This window comes from Ammospiza nelsoni, chromosome 6 (assembly GCF_027579445.1).
Source record: "Ammospiza nelsoni isolate bAmmNel1 chromosome 6, bAmmNel1.pri, whole genome shotgun sequence".
NCBI classification, from domain to species: domain Eukaryota; kingdom Metazoa; phylum Chordata; class Aves; order Passeriformes; family Passerellidae; genus Ammospiza; species Ammospiza nelsoni.
In genome coordinates, this window is record NC_080638.1 from 38,236,333 (window position 1) to 38,254,075 (window position 17,743).

Consider the following 17,743-nt stretch of genomic DNA (forward strand, 5'->3'; position numbering starts at 1 on the left):
TAAGAGCTGTCGTTCTCGAGCTACTCTTATGAAGAAAGTGGTATCTTAAGATCCAATTTACTGAGTATAATCATTACTGGTTCCGGAAAATTTAAAATAAATCCTCAGTTACATTCCCAGGAGAATCTCCTGTGCTTGAAAGCATTCAGAGAAGTCTCAGAACATGATGCTACCTGTATTTTTATATCAGGAGAAAAGGGCAATAAACAAAAATGAACAACCTTAGCTGACTGCACATTGTCATTGTGCAGCAGGACATTGTGTAGCCCAGTCATGATGAGGCAGAAAACAAAGGCAATGCTTTGCAAGTTACAGGGATTCAAGGATCTGAATCAGAAATATCCAAACCTGCTTATCCTCACATACAAGCAGCTTCTGTAGCTGTAGCCTGACATCTTTCTCTTCAATGCCAGCCCACAGATTACTATAAAAATCAAGTTGCGACCTACTGTGCAGGTGGCCAGGGTCTGTGATATCTGTTCTTATACTGCAGTTTGGTCAGGACCCATTGTGCAAGATCATCTTTGAGATGGTTTTTAATTTTGTGAGGTGATCTCTTCACCATCTTATCAGTTTGGTCTTACAAAGAAGTTTCTGTATATAGGTGTCTCTTTGTCCTGTTGTCATAGAATAGGAGTCAAAACCATTGAGGAAGGCAGGAAGAAAGAAAAAAGCTACCCGGAGTAGGCAGAATTCCTATTCAGAGTCCTTGTTCCCTGTAGTGACACACTGAGCTTTAAATCTGTATCCTTCCCCTTCCCTTTGCCTCATTCTAGCCATATTTTCTAGAGTTCTTGCGTCATTTCTTAAGTACAGTTATAGTATCATCTAGTCCACCATGTAAAGCCTTAGAATGGAGGCAGGTGCTTCCCATGATAACACGACACTGTGTGCAAATAATGAAAACAACCTTACAATTGTATAGGATATGCTGAATAGTACTGACTTTTCCCTCCTGTGCTTGCCTTTAGGAAGTAGAGTTTTATCCTTCTGAAAAATTTGTAATTGTGAGTATCTTTAAACCAAAATTTTTACTCACAGCAATTTACAGTTTGGTGATTGTTAACTTATGTTAATATCTTTTAACTAGTTAAGGTTTTGAAGAAATAATTTTGTACCATGAATTTTCAGAACCATCAAAATTTTTATTCCTCTTCTAATTTAACCTAATTTTGGTGTACCTGATCAAGTTTATGACAGAAGAAAGCAGTGTAATATATGAGAACTACTTAAAAGGGTAAAAACATTTGTGCCTTAATTTTGTGTGTTGTGGTCGATTGACTGATTACACAACAGGACTAGATATCTATTTTTAGCTGACCAGTAAATCAACATGAAGTGGCAGGATTTTATCCACATCATGATTGAGGAGGGAAGAATTTGCAGAATAGTTACTGAAGCTGCGGGTCATCCTTGTAGTACACCAAGTGTTTTAATGTATATTAAAAATTAATCCCCAAAATAAAGAAACTATTTTACACTGCACTATTACTGTGATAGCTGAATGTCTGAAACAATGGCATGCACACATTTGATAGTGTGTTACTGACATGAGGCACTATCATGAACCAAAACAATATAGCAGAACCTTTCATGAGCATGACTCAGTACAATGAAACAGCTTCTGGTCCAAAGAAATTGGTCTATTTTTGTGAATCCCCAAATTAGGAAAAAAAGCAATTGCTTTGGTGTTCTTTTAAAGAAGACCTGAGAAAATATTATAATGAACAGGTAAATTATTTATAGTTAAACTTTACATGATTGTGACTAACTGCCCCTGTAAATTCTTACTTAGTGTTGTCTCATATTACACAGAACGCTGATTTTCACAAGGGCTCTCTGGTGTCAGCAGCTGCCTTGTCCATAATTCCAAAAAGCAGCAGTTTCTTCAAAATTCTACCTTTCTTATGATAATTTTTAAAAAATTTAATGTAACAAAACTTGTTTCAGAAATGATGGCATGTCTTGTGGCTATTTTGATTTATTTATCATTAGGATTGGGGCTGGGGAAATTTAAATGCCTCTAGTTGCACTGTTGGGTCCGACATAGTAATGTTGTGCCTTGAAGAATTCTGCAGGTGGATTGCTGTTGGTTTGGGTTTGTTTTTTTTTAAATAACATTTGTACTGATTGACAGAACATCCACTATTGTAGTACCTGTAACATATTTAAGGAAGAAGCTGAAATTACGGTCTTTCTGCTAGAGAAAGACGTAAGACTTGGAAGGCAGCGAGACATTGTCTGTGGTTGACATACTTTGTACAATACATGTGAGAAAGTTCTTATCTGATCTATTATGAGGTCATATTGCTTCTTGATACATGTAATTAATTTCTTATAATCAGCTTCCATAATTAAAAGGAATAAGCTCATTTAGCCCCTGGAAAATTTTCCCAGAAAAAAATGTTAAGATTTCTCCTAAGCAATTAGCATTTATTTGCGATGAAACTAGAGTGTGAAATTGAAGCGAAATGTTATTTTTATTTGCCCTAACTTTGAGCTGAGTTGCACCAGTTTTTTTCATTTTGCTGTGATAGGAGAAACAGCTCACAATGTTCTCTCTTATATCTCACTGCCTCTGTCTATACTGAAAGATCATTTAAATCCAGATTAATATTCAGCCAAGCCTAATCTTGATTTTGCTATCTTCCAATTTAAAAGATGTTTCACACTATCTCTTTGGAGAAAAATTTTGGAACAAGACACCATCTTCTTGCTAGAGTAGTTATTATGCATCCTTCACCATCTGACTTTTGTAGCTGAAGGGAAAAATTATTTTATATTTGCAAGTATTTTCCTCACTCTTAGCCACTAGAATGACAAAAATGGCTTTATCCAGGGAAGCTGAAACAACCTGCCCAAATGCGTAAAAAAAAAAGCCAACAAAAAACCACTTAAATGTGAGCTGAAACATCAGTGTGTAAAAATTGACTCTATGTACTGATGGCTTTTTGGAATGAAAATTAGGACAACAAAGGCCCAAGATGGTGTAGAGCAGTTAGCTAATAAAGGATGTTGAAGTGATGATGAGTTCATATGAAGCAGCTAATTTGTCTTTGTCCATTTTAATGCTAATCTCTTTGTAGCACATCATCTCCCAGATACTCACTGCAAGGCACGCCTGTACTGAGTTAGAAAGGACCAGGAAACACAACTGCTCATCACAATATGCTTGACTCTCTGAATACATTTCTCTGTCTGTATGAGTCTGGCACTACACAATTGTTTTCAATGTCTGTATATGTTGTCGTGTAGAATTTTTTCTGATGTACCTCTTGGCACTTGTCTAGTGGGATCATTTCCAGCTAGCCTGCCTGCTTTTTTATAAGTGAGAACATAAAATTATATGAGCTAGGAGCAGATAAATTTAATGCATTGTTTCAGGCAAGACTTCACCTTTTTTGTGATTGGTTGGATTGTTTTTCTTTTTCATACACATAACTTAATATTTGTCTATATAAGTTTAATCTTATATGTTATTGCTCAGTTTTTTGCCTTGTGAACATCTTTCATTTACTCAGAGTTGATATTTGCCCCAATACCTCCTACAAACCTTTTCCACTTAATTTTCCACCCATTTTTCAGGTCATTAATCTGTTTATTGAGAAACATAGTGCTTAGCAGAGGTTTCTGTGAAACCCTGCTTGTGATCTGCATTTGTTCTTCATTCCACTGTTTACTGTTTTCATTAATTGTCCACGCAAGGACCTTCCTTCTTATGCCATGGCTATTTAGACTCATTTAGCCTTTGGCACTGAATCTTGTCAAAAGCATTTTGTCGGAATTCACCAGTAGTATGCTTTTCAGGAACAGGAGGGGAGGGTCTTCCTCTAAAAAAATGGTGTTGCCTCATTCTGCTACAGTTTCCACAAGTTTTCATGGCATAAACATGATGTGAAAGGATCTGCAGAACCTTTCTTTGCAATTGGATATCCTAAGAACCAAAGCAGTTCCAAATGGAAGGTCATGTACGCCATAACTGGCAATTTGCCTGTTTTACCCTTGGCTTCTGGGAGATTTCCTGGGTATGTAATGCCTGGACCTTATGGGCTGTTGGTTTGTTTCACAGTCTCTCCTGCTAGGCCATCACTTTCATACAGATCCTTTGCTAAATCCTCCAGTAGAATTTCCACTTTCCCTGATTTGCCACAATAATTTCCAGTTTCTGGCTGAACACTTGCCTTTGAGTTCCACATTTTCTTTCACCTCATATTAGAAAAAGAAACCATAAATAACAAAGATTCTGTTGGGTCATTGTGGCGTCTTAAATTCTGATTTATTCACATAATCAGGAACTTGAACATCCATGGTTGGATTTCCTCAGTTAAAAATTCATGGTCTGGCTTTGCTGCCATTAAAGGCGTGGGGCAGACTTTTTAATGGACTTTAAGTCAGTCACATTAAAAACTGTAATCATGATTCATGTTAGTGTTCATGTTTAATACTGGAATTACTGTGCAAGCCTCTCTGGTCTATATCCTGAAGGAATCAAGGCATCATCCTGTTCCCTATCAGATATACTTTCTAAGTGTGTCATACATGGAATAGGAGGCCAAGCAGTCCTAAATTAGAAAGTGTCCAGTTTGGTCAGAATTTTAAATATAATCATAGGATAATTGCAAAGGAAGTATTTTTGAAACACATTCACAAGGCATGATATGAAGAGAAGAACCTAAACTGGGTCCATTAGAATTCAGTTATTTCAAAGATTTTATTTCTTAAATCATATAAGAAATCAGCAACAAGATCAGTGTAGTATGTGATATTAAATTCAATTTTCTCTCTATGTAACTGACATTATATATTTCAGGTTTTTTGTGCACTGACATAATTTATCTTTGTAGTTGATACAGTTGATTACATTTTCAAGGAAAAGTATAATGAGCCTTAAACTTGGCAGAGAATTCCTGAGACTACTGAAATGGAAAAGACATTATAATATAACTTGTCTGTGTGAGACATTTGTTTTCACTGTATATATTCAAGAAAATTCAGCCTCAATGCGCTTGTTAAATCTGATGTTAAAATTTACATCATTAGATTTCAAAGCCAGCAAGCACACAAAATTATTTAGTGATGGAGTTTCTCTGGGGTTTTTTGTGGCATTTTTGGGATTGAAATAAATTATTTACGTGACAGGTGGCTGTATAGTGATTGTGGCTGATTTTAACAATATGTGACAGTAAGGGAAATTAGAGCTCATTAACATTCATTCGGCCCAGTGTCTGCACCACTGATCAATGACTGGACTACTCCATGGCTTAAAATGCTTAATGATGCTTTGTTTGACAGGAGCTGACTGCTGTTGGAGGAAAGGGTGGATGATCTGATGCTGGCAGAGTGAATGTGGCCTGCAATTTATAAACAAGGGAAATGTGAACAACTGGGGAGCAGAATGAGTGTGAGAAGCCTTCCAAGGCTTGTGGTGATTGATAAACTTTATTATGGTTGACACAGACATTCTATGTTTTGTGCAAGAGTGTTAGCATCTGACTGAGCAGAAAAGCAGGGGAAAGTGAGATTGTCTGTGTGATTAGTGGAAGGTAATCAGCCATCTGCTCGGCGTAATGCACTTACTGAAGATGAAGATAGAAAGCATATGTGTGCATGTGCTTACACAGGATCTCTCACCTTTTATACAAGGATCCATGACAATGTAAAACTGTATATGAAGAATTAACACAAGGCAAAAAAATATGTTCAATTCATCTATTTTTTTTTCTCCCACCAGAAGGAATGCAAGCTGTGGTGGCTGTGTTATATAGTTCTTAAATGTGCCCCTCAGCAGACTGAAGCAGTAGCTTTTGAAGTGGCAGAAATAAATAATTGGAGGAGTATTTTTTAGAAATAATGGGATCATAACTCTCAGTCTGATTGTGATGATGAAAATAAGGTTATGCCCTACACATGTTGAAAGATGGAACTTTTTTATTGATTTGACATTGCATTTTCATCTGTTCACCTGCAAATTTAATATCAGCTGGTTTGTATAACTCTTCTGGGTACAGAAGAGGTTTGGCTTAGAAACAAGCTGGGATGTGATTTAGTATGGCTTGCCCGCCTAAAATTGTCATTGATGCTACCAGGGTTTTGTGATGTAGAAAATGAGACTAAACATAGCTTTTGAGTTTTATAAAAAGAAATTCTGGAGTGATAAGGTCCTGCTTAGAAGGAAAATAATCCCTTCTTTACCTCATTAAAAAAAAAAAAAAAAAAAAAGAATTGCAAGGTATAAAGATCACCTCGAAAAAAATTAATTCAGTTTTGATATGTGTTCTAACACTTATTGTAGTGGTTTGCAATTCCCTATTTGTACATTTTGTCACAAAATCTGGAAAAAACAAAACACTCCAGAAATATAACCAAATTTAAGTCCAGCATCTAAATCAGTCACTTAAAATATCAATAGGACCCCAAAGTATTGTTTAACTTGATCATCCCTTCTTAACCCTTCTGTCTAGCACAACCTACTTCTGATCCCAGAGTGTTTTGGCAAGTTTTGTAACTCCTGAGTTGCACAAAATGGATATATCTACGAGGCTGGCTGTTGCTGCTGGGCCTTGTTGTTTGCTATTTCGTACTCCAACATTAGAATTTTGTAAAAGCGCCTCTGCGCGGGGGATTTCCCGTTTTCGGCGGGTTCCCCGGCCGTGCCGCTGGGGCAGGGCGCTGCCCGGCCGTGCCAGCGCGGGCGGAGCCGCGGGCGGGCCGAGGGGACGGCGGCGGACGCGGAGCTTTCGCTTTCTCCGCCGGCTGTGGGAGACCCAGAGTGGCCGCGCCACTTCGGTCCGCAGGATGAACCTTCCAGCTGTCCTTTCTCGCAGCACAGTTGGATGATGATGATGCCTTTTTAGTCTGCCAGGAATCAGTATAAAGAAATCTGTGTCCTAGTGTTTGGATTCAGTCATTTGTAGCTGCAAGTTTCTCCTTTCGGGCATTTGTGAGCTATTTAAAGCTTTCACAGACCTTGCTAATTAGTATCCACAGTGCATTTTGTTACTTTTTTATAATTTTTTTAGAAGATGAAAAGAATTCTTTATTTTAAAATTTCTCCCCATATTCGTAATTGAAGTGTTGCAACTTGTGGTCTGGCAGAAAGGGAAGAATGCAAAGGACTTGAGTGTAAGAGCTGCTAGGATTAAGGAGGCATTAGCTGTAATGCTGGAGAGCCACTCTTAGAGTCAAGCGCACCGTAACAAAAGCCAGGTCAGCAGGTTCCTAATGGCTGCTAATTGCCCGCTCGGTGCATGAAAGCTGGAAGTGCTCTGCATGCAGCATGGAGCAGCTTTTGTTTGCTTCTGCAGGAGCATGTTTTCATTTCTCCTTGCTAATTGCTTTAATGTCCTTACTAGAGCTGAGTCATACTGAAAAACTCTGCAAGAGTGCCAGGCTTGTTTTGTTTGAAATTTTTTTTTTTTTTTTGTGAAAAACCTAGGAAGGAAGCCCTGCTCTTCCTGTGCTTTGGTATCATTTAGTGATTCACAGCTGATTCTCTGGTTCGCATGTTTAACAGTAAACATGCAGAAATAAGGACCACCTGTGTTTCACCAAACTTTCACTTTCAGGAGAAAATAATGTGAATAATACGTTTAAAATGTTGACATAGTTTCAGCTGTTGGGTGAATTCTTTAGAACCGGGGCTGTGGTCAGCAATGTCTCAGACAAAAATGTTATTACACTGTTTTTTTTCTAACAATTTATGTTGAATACTTCTAGCAACAGAGTTTAAGCTGAAAAATAGGTAATGTAAAGGGATGAACTTAGAAAATACTTAGCATGCTGAAATGTTACTTTCACCCACCTTTGCTGCAGAACTTTTTATTTAACACATTTTAATTAATGATTTTTCAAAATTTGAGCTAAAAGAGTTGGAAATTATACAGCAGGCACTGAGAATATTTGGATTCTTCTTCCATTTTCTTTGCTTGATTGCAATGATTAAAGTTTTTGTTCTGAAGTACCAAATTTATATTTAGTGTTATTATTTAGTATAACTTTAACGTACTGTTTTGTGAGCGTGATAGATGTGCAAGCACTGATTTACTAAGTAGTGGCAGGGTAGAAAATAAAATCGAATTAACATAAAATATATTTTTTTTGTCCTTCCTGGCCATGACAAGTGAAATTGTGACTGGATACTTTTTTAATGCTCTCACTGCCTGCAGCAGTAGTCTCTGGATGCTGAGACCCCCTGAAATATTTAGGACTATAACTCAGTAGTCACAGTGTTGATTGAACAGTGAAAAGTCTGTTTTTTCTACAGTCTTAGAGATTTTATGTTAAATAAGTGAAGTTGTTTTGGGTTATTTTTGGCTTGTTTGTTTTTGGTTTTGTGGGTTTTTTTCCTTTTCTTATGCATAGATTTTATAGCAGCCTTCTTCATGTGTAGTACACATGTAACTAGAACATAGAGAGGAAGTACAAAGTAAAATATTTTACTTATTTACTTTTTTCAGTGGATCTCATAAGTGTATATTGATGACAGAGTATTTGGCCTTTCATAAAGCCACTTTGTTAAATGATGTTTTAATTTTAGGTACATGCTTTTACCTTGGGAATTATTATATCTATGCTTTGTTAGAATTGTTGGTTATTGCAACAGTTCTTAATCTAACAAAACTGCTAGAATTTAAAGTTCAAAAGGAAAATCAAGAAATCAACCAAGTGTCCTCAATAATTGCTTCAAGTTTCTGTGCAAATTTTTTGTTGTACATGATCAATAGTAGAGTGGACAGTAGGGAAATGTAAATAAATCTTGAAATATTCTGTGTTTAGTCTTAAATTTCAGGCCAAGGAATATGTTCCAATATCTACTCGTTTATGGATACCAGTCTTGTATTAACTTGTGGACTTCAGTAAAGTTTTGCTGACTTTGTCAATGTTCATTTATTTGTGTTACAGTTGTAAAAAATCAGAACATACTTTTCATTAATGAAAACTGTAATTTCCAAGGTGATTCGAAATTAGATGAAAAATTACAATTGAAAATTACAATGAGAGAAATGCAATAGTCGTTACTTTACTCATACAAAGATCATGTTCAACAAAGTTATTTTGAAAAAATCTATTTGGTCTTGAACTTCAGTATAGATTTTTAGGGTGAAGAATTTATTTAGACGTGCAATACATCTCAGGCATTATCATTTACTCCTTGTCTTTGAGCATTTTGTCGCTGAATTTGGTCTCAAAACAATGGTGTGTTTTCTTTTTATCTTTGCAGCTGGTTTTGAAGGAAGTATGGTTTAGGCTTTGACACGCTAGCCATGGATGTAGCACTTTCTCCCATGAGGACACAAGAACTGGATCCCATGCCATCTGATGCCTCTCCCATGCTCATAAACATGACTCCCACAGTGGAACAAGGGGAAGGGGACGTCATGAAGGACCTGGACTCTGGCCAGCAGTATGAGAAGCCCCCTCCTCTGCACACGGGGGCTGACTGGAAGATTGTTCTCCACTTGCCGGAGATTGAGACCTGGCTGCGGATGACGTCCGAGAGGGTGCGCGACCTGACCCACTCCGTCCAGCAGGACTCGGACAGCAAGCACGTGGATGTGCACCTGGTGCAGCTCAAGGTATGGTGGGGTTTGTATCGCAGGCTTCTCTTTCAACTCTGCTGTTAGTAAAATCAACAAAAGGGCTTGTCCTAACTGCGGAAGCATATCTGACAGCCTGGGTTAAAAAGTGAATAAATCCTTTTAAGGGAGGTAATAGAAACCACTCAATTATCAGATTTTTTGCAGCGTTATTTGCTCATCACTTAATTCAACAGTCATAACCATATTTGTGAACGTGTTCATTCTCCAAAAGCAAGCAATAAGACATTATCAGTAACCTGACTGGCCATCTCACAAGTGCCCAGAAATATTCCCACTGATTTTAATGGGCTTCTGTATCTAAAACTCCCAAATGAAATTCCAATAAAATTCCCAACATTCCAGTAAACGGGGCCACTCATTTGAAATTTAAGGCAAAATTCAAATAGGTAATGCCTGGGACCGTAAGTGTATGTTCATTTGCATGGCCTGGTTTGCTGCAGCAGATGAAGCATGCTTTTGAGGGTAGCAGTCTCCAAAAATAGCACAAATGTTATCTCTTCAGAGTGAGCTGTCTTCAGAGTTGCATTCTGAAGCTTGTTTATGTGAACACAGTCTTCCTTCACACTCAGTGCAATGGTATTTTATTTGTGTTCATTTTAGGACTGTAGCTGTAAACTGTCTTAAAATACAACAGTGTATACTAACGCCAACCAGAGTGATGGTACTGTAATAAATCCTAACCAAATAGAGAGCTGATCATGATTTATTAATGGTCCCACTGTTTTTCTAAAAAAAATTAGGATAGACATTGCCAGCTTTTGACAAAAAGAAAGGACTAAATCCACAATGTGCAGTAAGTTTTTATCAGATACTGTGAGAAGATTTCTGCAGGCAGGCATGAGAAGTCTTGCTGGGCTTGGTGCTAGTCCTGATCTGGAAATGCTTGTGGCTGTATTAGCACAGTGCTGAGCTGAAACTGGAGCTCTGTGGAGATTGTGGGTGGTGTTTGCACCCAGCTTTGGGCTGGTTCAAAGCACAAGCAGAACTGATTTGTGCCTGCTTATGAAATGGGAATGTTCTGTACGTACAGCTCACCCTCATATGTCCACTAATACATTTTATTTATAAAATGAGTCAGTGAATGAATAGCATTCCTCATGGTTTTTCTTCTTTGTAAAGTTTATTTGTGAAGTCACAAGAGTCAATGGGAGTTCATAAAATACTGTCCTAAGGGTTTTAGCTATGTAAACAAATTAAGGAAGGTTTGAACAAACACATTAGAAATACAGAACTTCTGTAACCTGTAAAACTCTGTACAGACAAAAAGAAATATGACTGTAGAAACAAGTGTTTTGAAATTATTTTATATGGTATAATATAACATAGGCTTTAGATAAATTTTGAATAGCTTATCTATCTAGTATATAACAAAAATGAAGCAAAATACATAACAAAAAAAATCCTAACCAAACAAAAAAATCCAACTACATCCTTGTATAGATATTGTTTTTCTTCTGTCCCCTGGCAGTATTCCTGAGGGGCTACTTCCCAATGATGTGTGTCCTTCTGGAACTATTGTGCCCAGGCTTGACAGTGAGCTCAGTGTGAAGCTTGACCATTGCTGAGTAGACTGGAAAAAGTGTTTCACATATCTGTCAAACAACACATACCAGTTTAGCATTTTCATGCTTTCCAAAACAGCAGGAGATGATTGACTCGAGTTCAGCTTGTAATTCACTGCAGCTCCCAATTTCATTTCCCACAAAATGGTATTTTCACCTCTCTCTTATCCATGAAATTTTACATGTAGGATTTTACTTTTGTCTATTATGAAACTTTTTTTTCTTTTATCTCATTCCACAAGTATCTCCGCCAAGCAGACTCATTGTTTTCATCTGCAAATTTAAGAAATCTTCTTTCTGCTCCTTTGTCCAAATCATAATGAGAAAAATAAATTACATAGCTACTGGATAAAAGTCTATAACATCATGGTTTCTGAATATAATTTTCAAAATGCAAATGTAGCAGTAAGACAAACAATTTTTTGTTTTCTCATAGTTTGTTTTCCTCAGCCAGGAGATGTCTGATTCCATTTTCATGAATCTATTTGTTTTGGATGCTTAGAACTGATTTCTTTCCTCTGGCTGTCAGTTGGCTTGTGGTGATAAGACTGGTTTGGGGATCCAGGCCACAGCAGACTCTTTGTATTATTCCTTGGAAAAATTGCTCAGCACACAGATCATCTCTTTCTCTTGTGAAAATTTACTCAATATCTCAGTTGCAGATCTGTCTGTGCTTCTGCTCTTTCTGTAGTCAAGAACATTGTTTCTTTATTGTGGCTTGTTCCCTAGGGATTTGATGTTTGCTGCTGGTCTCTTTTCGTGCTACATGACCTAAGGCTTTACTACCCACCGCTGATCCTTTGAAAATACTTGTTTGTCTCACTTTTGCAGTGCCCTTTCTCAGAACCAGCCACATAGCATGAGTGGGAGGTTTTTCTTATATTGTCCCTTGAGAAATTTCCTGGAAAGCTCAGCTTCACATGAGTGCTTCAGGAAGATAGTTGGATGAGCTGTAACTCTTCACATTCCAGAATGTCCTATTTTAGTCCTTCATCTGGCATTGCACTTAACTCAAGCTGTTCTATGATACTTTTACATTGCTCTAACACATTCACTGTAGCTGTTAGCAATTGTGAATATTGTAAAAGAGATTTTTAAAAATTATGGTTTTGCTACAAGCAAATATACAAGTGCTGTCTGTGTCCTTGTATTGTCTTAAAATGCTGAGATGCTTTCATGATCCATTAAGTTTTTTATACTTTTAATAAAATATATTTGCTTTTACAGCAAAATTTTTCTTGGAATCCTTCTGAGGTGTAACTTGGATTCAGCTCCTGTTCTGCTTTACTTTATATCCCTTAACTCTCACAAGGAAAGGTCTACTGTTTCAAACTATTGGTAGCTGCTTTCTATCTTTTTGGGGGAAAAAAGTAATTTGGGATGATCTAGGGTAATACTCTGTATCTGAGATGTCTGTTAATTTAGAACTTTTTTGGAGTTAGCACTCCCCCCCTGCTTTGTGACTTTATTATCTGAACCATATATCATTTATTGGCATAGAAACAAACACAATTTATGCTATGATAGTGTCTTTTTTGCAGACACTGCTATTGTCTATCTTTCCAAGTAGAGAGACTTCAGTCATCTTTTTCCAGGATGCCTGGGTCGGTCACAAACATCTTTTAACTGAATCTCTCACCTTTTCCTCTTGACTTCTACCAGAAAATGTTCATGAACTTTGGAGAGAGATCAAACATCCTGTAACAGTTATCCTTTCACTATCTGCGTTTCTACTTTTTTGAGGGACAAGGACTTTTTAGTTGCTCTTTTTCCTTGAATTTAAATCTTGGCTAAGAGGACAGTGTGAGAAATTATCAAAACAAGATCTTAAAGTGTATTAGAATGTATTATATCTGCAGTTAGATACAGGTTATTCCTTTTTCCATTACGCTTTGAGCATTTTGAAAAAATGTAAAATCCAGGGTACAGTAGATATCTTTCTTTTCTCCTCCTCTTTAATTAGCTTTTTAAAATTTTCTGAATAGCTTAGTAGGCCTACATTTTTAAAATTTTCAGTTTTCCCCTGTGGCCTGAGCGTATTCCTTGATTTGGAAAAAAGTCGAGGAATAGCAGAAATAGATCTGTGTTTCTCAAATGTTATCTGGTCAAACAATCAGATTGCTTAGAAACCTTCCAAATTGTCTGGCAATTCTACAGTCTTGCTCAGACTGAAATTTTTATGCAAAATGATGTGACTTGATTACAACATCTTAATGTGCTCTATTACAATAACAGCACACCTGTAAAAGTAATTTTGGTTTTGTAGTTCTTAGGCTAACTTCTCTTCTGCCTAAGAGAGGAAAAATTACTTTCCCCACATCCCTCAAAAACTGTCCAAATCCCTTGCTGTGTTTTATCTAACATAAACAGAGGCTAATTCTGTGCAGAGGGCCATCCTGGGCTGTTCACTTGCCTACCAGGTCGGTGCCTCCAAGGATGAAAGTGATTATCGAGCCAATTTTCTAGGTACTAATTAAGTTTACAATTTAGGTGCAAATTACTTGTCAGGATTTATGGCAGTCTGAGCTCAGAAAAGCAAAATTTTAGGCAGTGGAATACTTACACTGAAATGAGCAAAAGAGGTGTTTTTGTGGTATTTAGACATCTCTAAGCTAAATTACAGCTGAGAAAGATGATGCAGGACTGTGCTTTGTATGAACACAGAAAGAGCAGATATATTTTACAGGAGGCTCAGTTGCCTTCTAAAGAAAGCTGGATAAAATTAAGATAAAAAGCTGCTGGTTTGAATAAAATAAGAGGCTCAAAGAGTTAAGAGCTAATGAAAAGTAGAAAAAATTGAGAAACAATAAGAGGTTCCTACCTGTTTCTGAGTAGAGAAGTGAGTACTGTTTGGTTAGTCTGCTGTTATCTATCTATCAAGGGAATAAAAATAGCTAAAACTGGAGAAGCCTTAACTGGTAGCCCCAGAGATAATGGAAGATCTTGCTTGCATAATTTATCAGCAGAAATGAATAATTTAAAAAAGTTGCAGACAGCATTCTGGACCCTTTTAAGCTTGGACTTTCTTTCTGAAGAGGCAGGAAAGGTGACCAGTAAAACATGTTGGAATTGGTGTTCTTGTGACGAAGGGATTTGAATATTCTTTGGAGGGGTAGAACATCAGCTCTGGATATTCCATCCAGGCTTGGGCAAAACAGATTAAAAAAAAAAAGATAAAAGAAAATGCATATGTTACCTGATAGACTCACTTGAGGTCATAGACATGGCCTTGGGAAAGGAATTTTGAACAATGTGTGGAGTATCTAAGCCCTTCATCCCTTAAAGCAATGAACAGCTTTAATCAGCTTGAGTTTCTGCAAAGCAAACACCTAACAACACACTGAGCAAAAATTCTGCAACCTGTGGATTTTTTTCCAAGGATACAGATGCATTCATTAGTTCTCAGTGACATATTTGGACAGAGAAGGGTGATGTGTAGTTCAGGGAGTTTGTAGATACGAGTACAGCAGCATCTGCAGTGCTGTGGAGGTGTTGAAGTTGTCCTAAAATAGACATTTAGATTGTTCAGCAGTCAGGAGACTTAGAAGAAAAAGGTGAACATTTGCCTGTGATGAGGAAAAAAGTGGGTCTTCTATGAGTCACAGCTTCTTCTAGTTCTAAAATAAAAACTGCAAAATCTCATTTTCATTTATATATTTACACTTTTGAAACATACTTACTCCAAAATTTTTGTTGTAGATGTCACCAAGACATGAATGCATCTAAGTGCACTTTGAGTCAATACAAATTATTATTTCTTCCTCTCCTCTCTCCATATTGCTCCTACATTAAAATATGTTAATACAACTGTAGAAAATGAGCTAATATGCTCTACCAGTGGTCCCTGGAGAAATATTAAAGTGACTATCATATTCCAGCACAGATGTTACCTATTACAGTCTCCTCTAGCCTATATCTTAGTCTGATTAAAATAGAAATATTTACTGGATACAATGCTGTAATGATATAAATTTCATTATGATGAAAAAATTTTGTATGTCAGGCCATTGGACAAATTCATTAAGAAATAATTTGCTGAGAGAATGTGTTGTGTTTTTTAGTATTTGTGTATGTGATGATTATAACACATACTGATGTTCAGATTTCCTGGAAAACTATTTCAGTGGTGTAGGTAGAATTTAGTACTGTCAAATTTTAAAATGAGAGGTCATCAACAGTATATAATTATCTTTATTCAAAAGTAAGTGATAGGAATTTGTTATCATAGCTGTGACTGTTGCAATAATTTTTTATGGATATCTATGCAAATATAGATGTGTGTGTAAGCAAAAACAGACACAAAAGCAATGCCTCATAAATCCTAGTGGGGACTTTTTCTTAATGATTTATGTGAGTCTCTATGTTAGAAGGTAGAAAAATGTATTATGGCAGTCACTATTTCTGATCTGCATTGTGAATGAGGTGTTCACAGGTGTTTTCTTGCTTTGGGTATTTCAGTAGTCTTTGTGGATGTATTTCTTATTGGCCATTATAGGGGCTGAGTTTGTTACTTTTTCAATTTATAATTATGTGTCACTTATAATAGATATCCAAAAATTCTAATATGGCATAAAGGAACAGTCACAGTCAGGCACAGAAAATTGCACAAACTGTAAGAAATTTTTATTTTTTAGTTTGTTACATTATGTTTAAAATTTCCTTATGAGCTTTTATTATGGAGAGTTGACAGAAGAAATTTCAGGTTATAGGATGATTGCTGTGTGAATGCCAAAAATACAGTATGAATATCTCAATTACATAACAAACGTGCATTTTAATAAGAGCAGGTTCTGAAAGTTGGTGATTTTTAAACGTCCTTGGATATTTGCCTCTTGCATTATGTGAATTACTCCTCAGAATGAAATCCCTTTTTCATTAGCTAACTATTAGAAACCCTGCTGTGGATTGATGTGATTGCTTAGTAAGTCAGCAAAACAAACAGGTTTTATGTATTTTCTTGTGCAGAAGGCAAAAGGAGAACTAATACCTGCCAGTTTCTCCCTGTAAGTGATTCCCTGGAGAAAGACAGCAGTTTTCATGTAGTCAGTTATTATTCTAACCCTTGCATTTCAAAAGATAGAGCACTTCTTTTTTTGAATGTGTTTCCATTTGTTTTTGGAAAACACATATAATTCAAAAGGCATAAAGCAGCACTGCATGACAGTGTTATACTACAGAAATCAAAGCACTCCAAAGTTCTGACAGAACATTTATAAGTTTTCACAAAATATAAAATCTACTAGTAGTACTTTGCAGTTTTCCTTTCCCGCTGAGCAGTGTACTTCCTTTTCCTAATGTGTTAGCTGAGAAAAGGTATCACAGAAATGTCTGAGCCATATCCTTTTATTCTCCTCAGCTGGCTCTGGAGCCATACATGCCCTTCACTGTTGTTCCATACTTCAAAAGGGCCTTGAAGCAAGCTCCAGGATACAGTCTTCTCTTTTGGTGAGGCCTTTCATCTCTTTGTGTAGAGATGAATACATTTGCCTCTGATAGAAACAATGCGGATATTCCACAGGCAAGAAAGCAAGTTTCTTCATAATAGGTTCTGTAGATTTAATAAGTTTATCTGCTAATGTATAGGGAAAACATGATTTTTAGACATGCACTTCCAGTATGTTTGTGATCTGAAATTATGAAATTTGTTATTTTCATAACTGACATACATATATGGGCATATATATGTGTAAGTGTATTTGTATGTGAATGTTTGTAGTACCATAACAGAAATACAGTGCCACTACTACCCTTGCATATGCATTTATTCCTCATGCATTTCTGGTTTTTCTCAAAAATTCTTCTGAATTACCTGCCCTATAATACTAGAGAGATGATACTACAGTTCACATTAGTGCACCATTATTATGTGTAAGACCTCTGTGTTTGCAGTTCACCTTGTGCTCCATAGATATTGAGGGGCTTCTCTATGTCTGTATGTCTATTTATACACTGACAGAATAAAATCTTCTGAAGGGACAGAGTACAGTTAGTACCCTTTGGGAAAAAAAAAAAATTATAGTCAAGGAGAAATGTTTTATTTCAAATGGTCCCAAGTGTCTGTATTTTTGAGTACAGTAAACTATCCAAAAGGCCCCACAAATAAAGAAATAGCATTGTATTTTAAGAACATTAAGCAGTGTGGTTGATACACCACACAATCAGTTTGTATGAAAGGTATGGCTGACATCTCTTTCTGCATCTCAGCACTGTCCAGCAGCCAGGCAGACAAAATCATGAAATGGAAGTCTGCAAAACAATTAGCCAACTATGCTCTAACATCATAGAGCTAAGATGCTAAATGAAACATTCTTACTTGCTCTTCCATGGGTATTTTGAGGAAGAAAACAAAGCTAAAATACTTTTAATTAAATCTAGGATTTTTAGGCCCTAACTGAATTTCATAATCTGGACACTTAAGAATATTACCAGCTACTGTAAGACTCATGATAAAACAAAGGGAAGAGGGCTATTTCCAAGGCAATACAGTAGGATTTGTACAGACATGGTACCACTGTAGCTAGCCTGTGTTTTCTTTGCTAAGGTCATCTGCACTTCTTTCATACAGTATTTCTGGGGACTTCC

General features: G+C 36.7%; 1 protein-coding gene across 3 annotated transcripts in view; it reads left to right on the forward strand.

The window, feature by feature from the left end:
- Positions 1-17,743, forward strand: part of AKAP6 (A-kinase anchoring protein 6) — a 258,465-nt gene that overhangs the window by 37,784 nt on the left and 202,938 nt on the right. For all 3 annotated transcript variants that reach the window (XM_059473668.1, XM_059473670.1, XM_059473669.1), the window contains exon 2: positions 9,221-9,575. In XM_059473668.1, coding sequence (XP_059329651.1) covers positions 9,264-9,575 — 312 coding nt within the window. In that variant the 5' untranslated portion in view covers positions 9,221-9,263. The remainder of the gene's footprint in view (positions 1-9,220; positions 9,576-17,743) is intronic.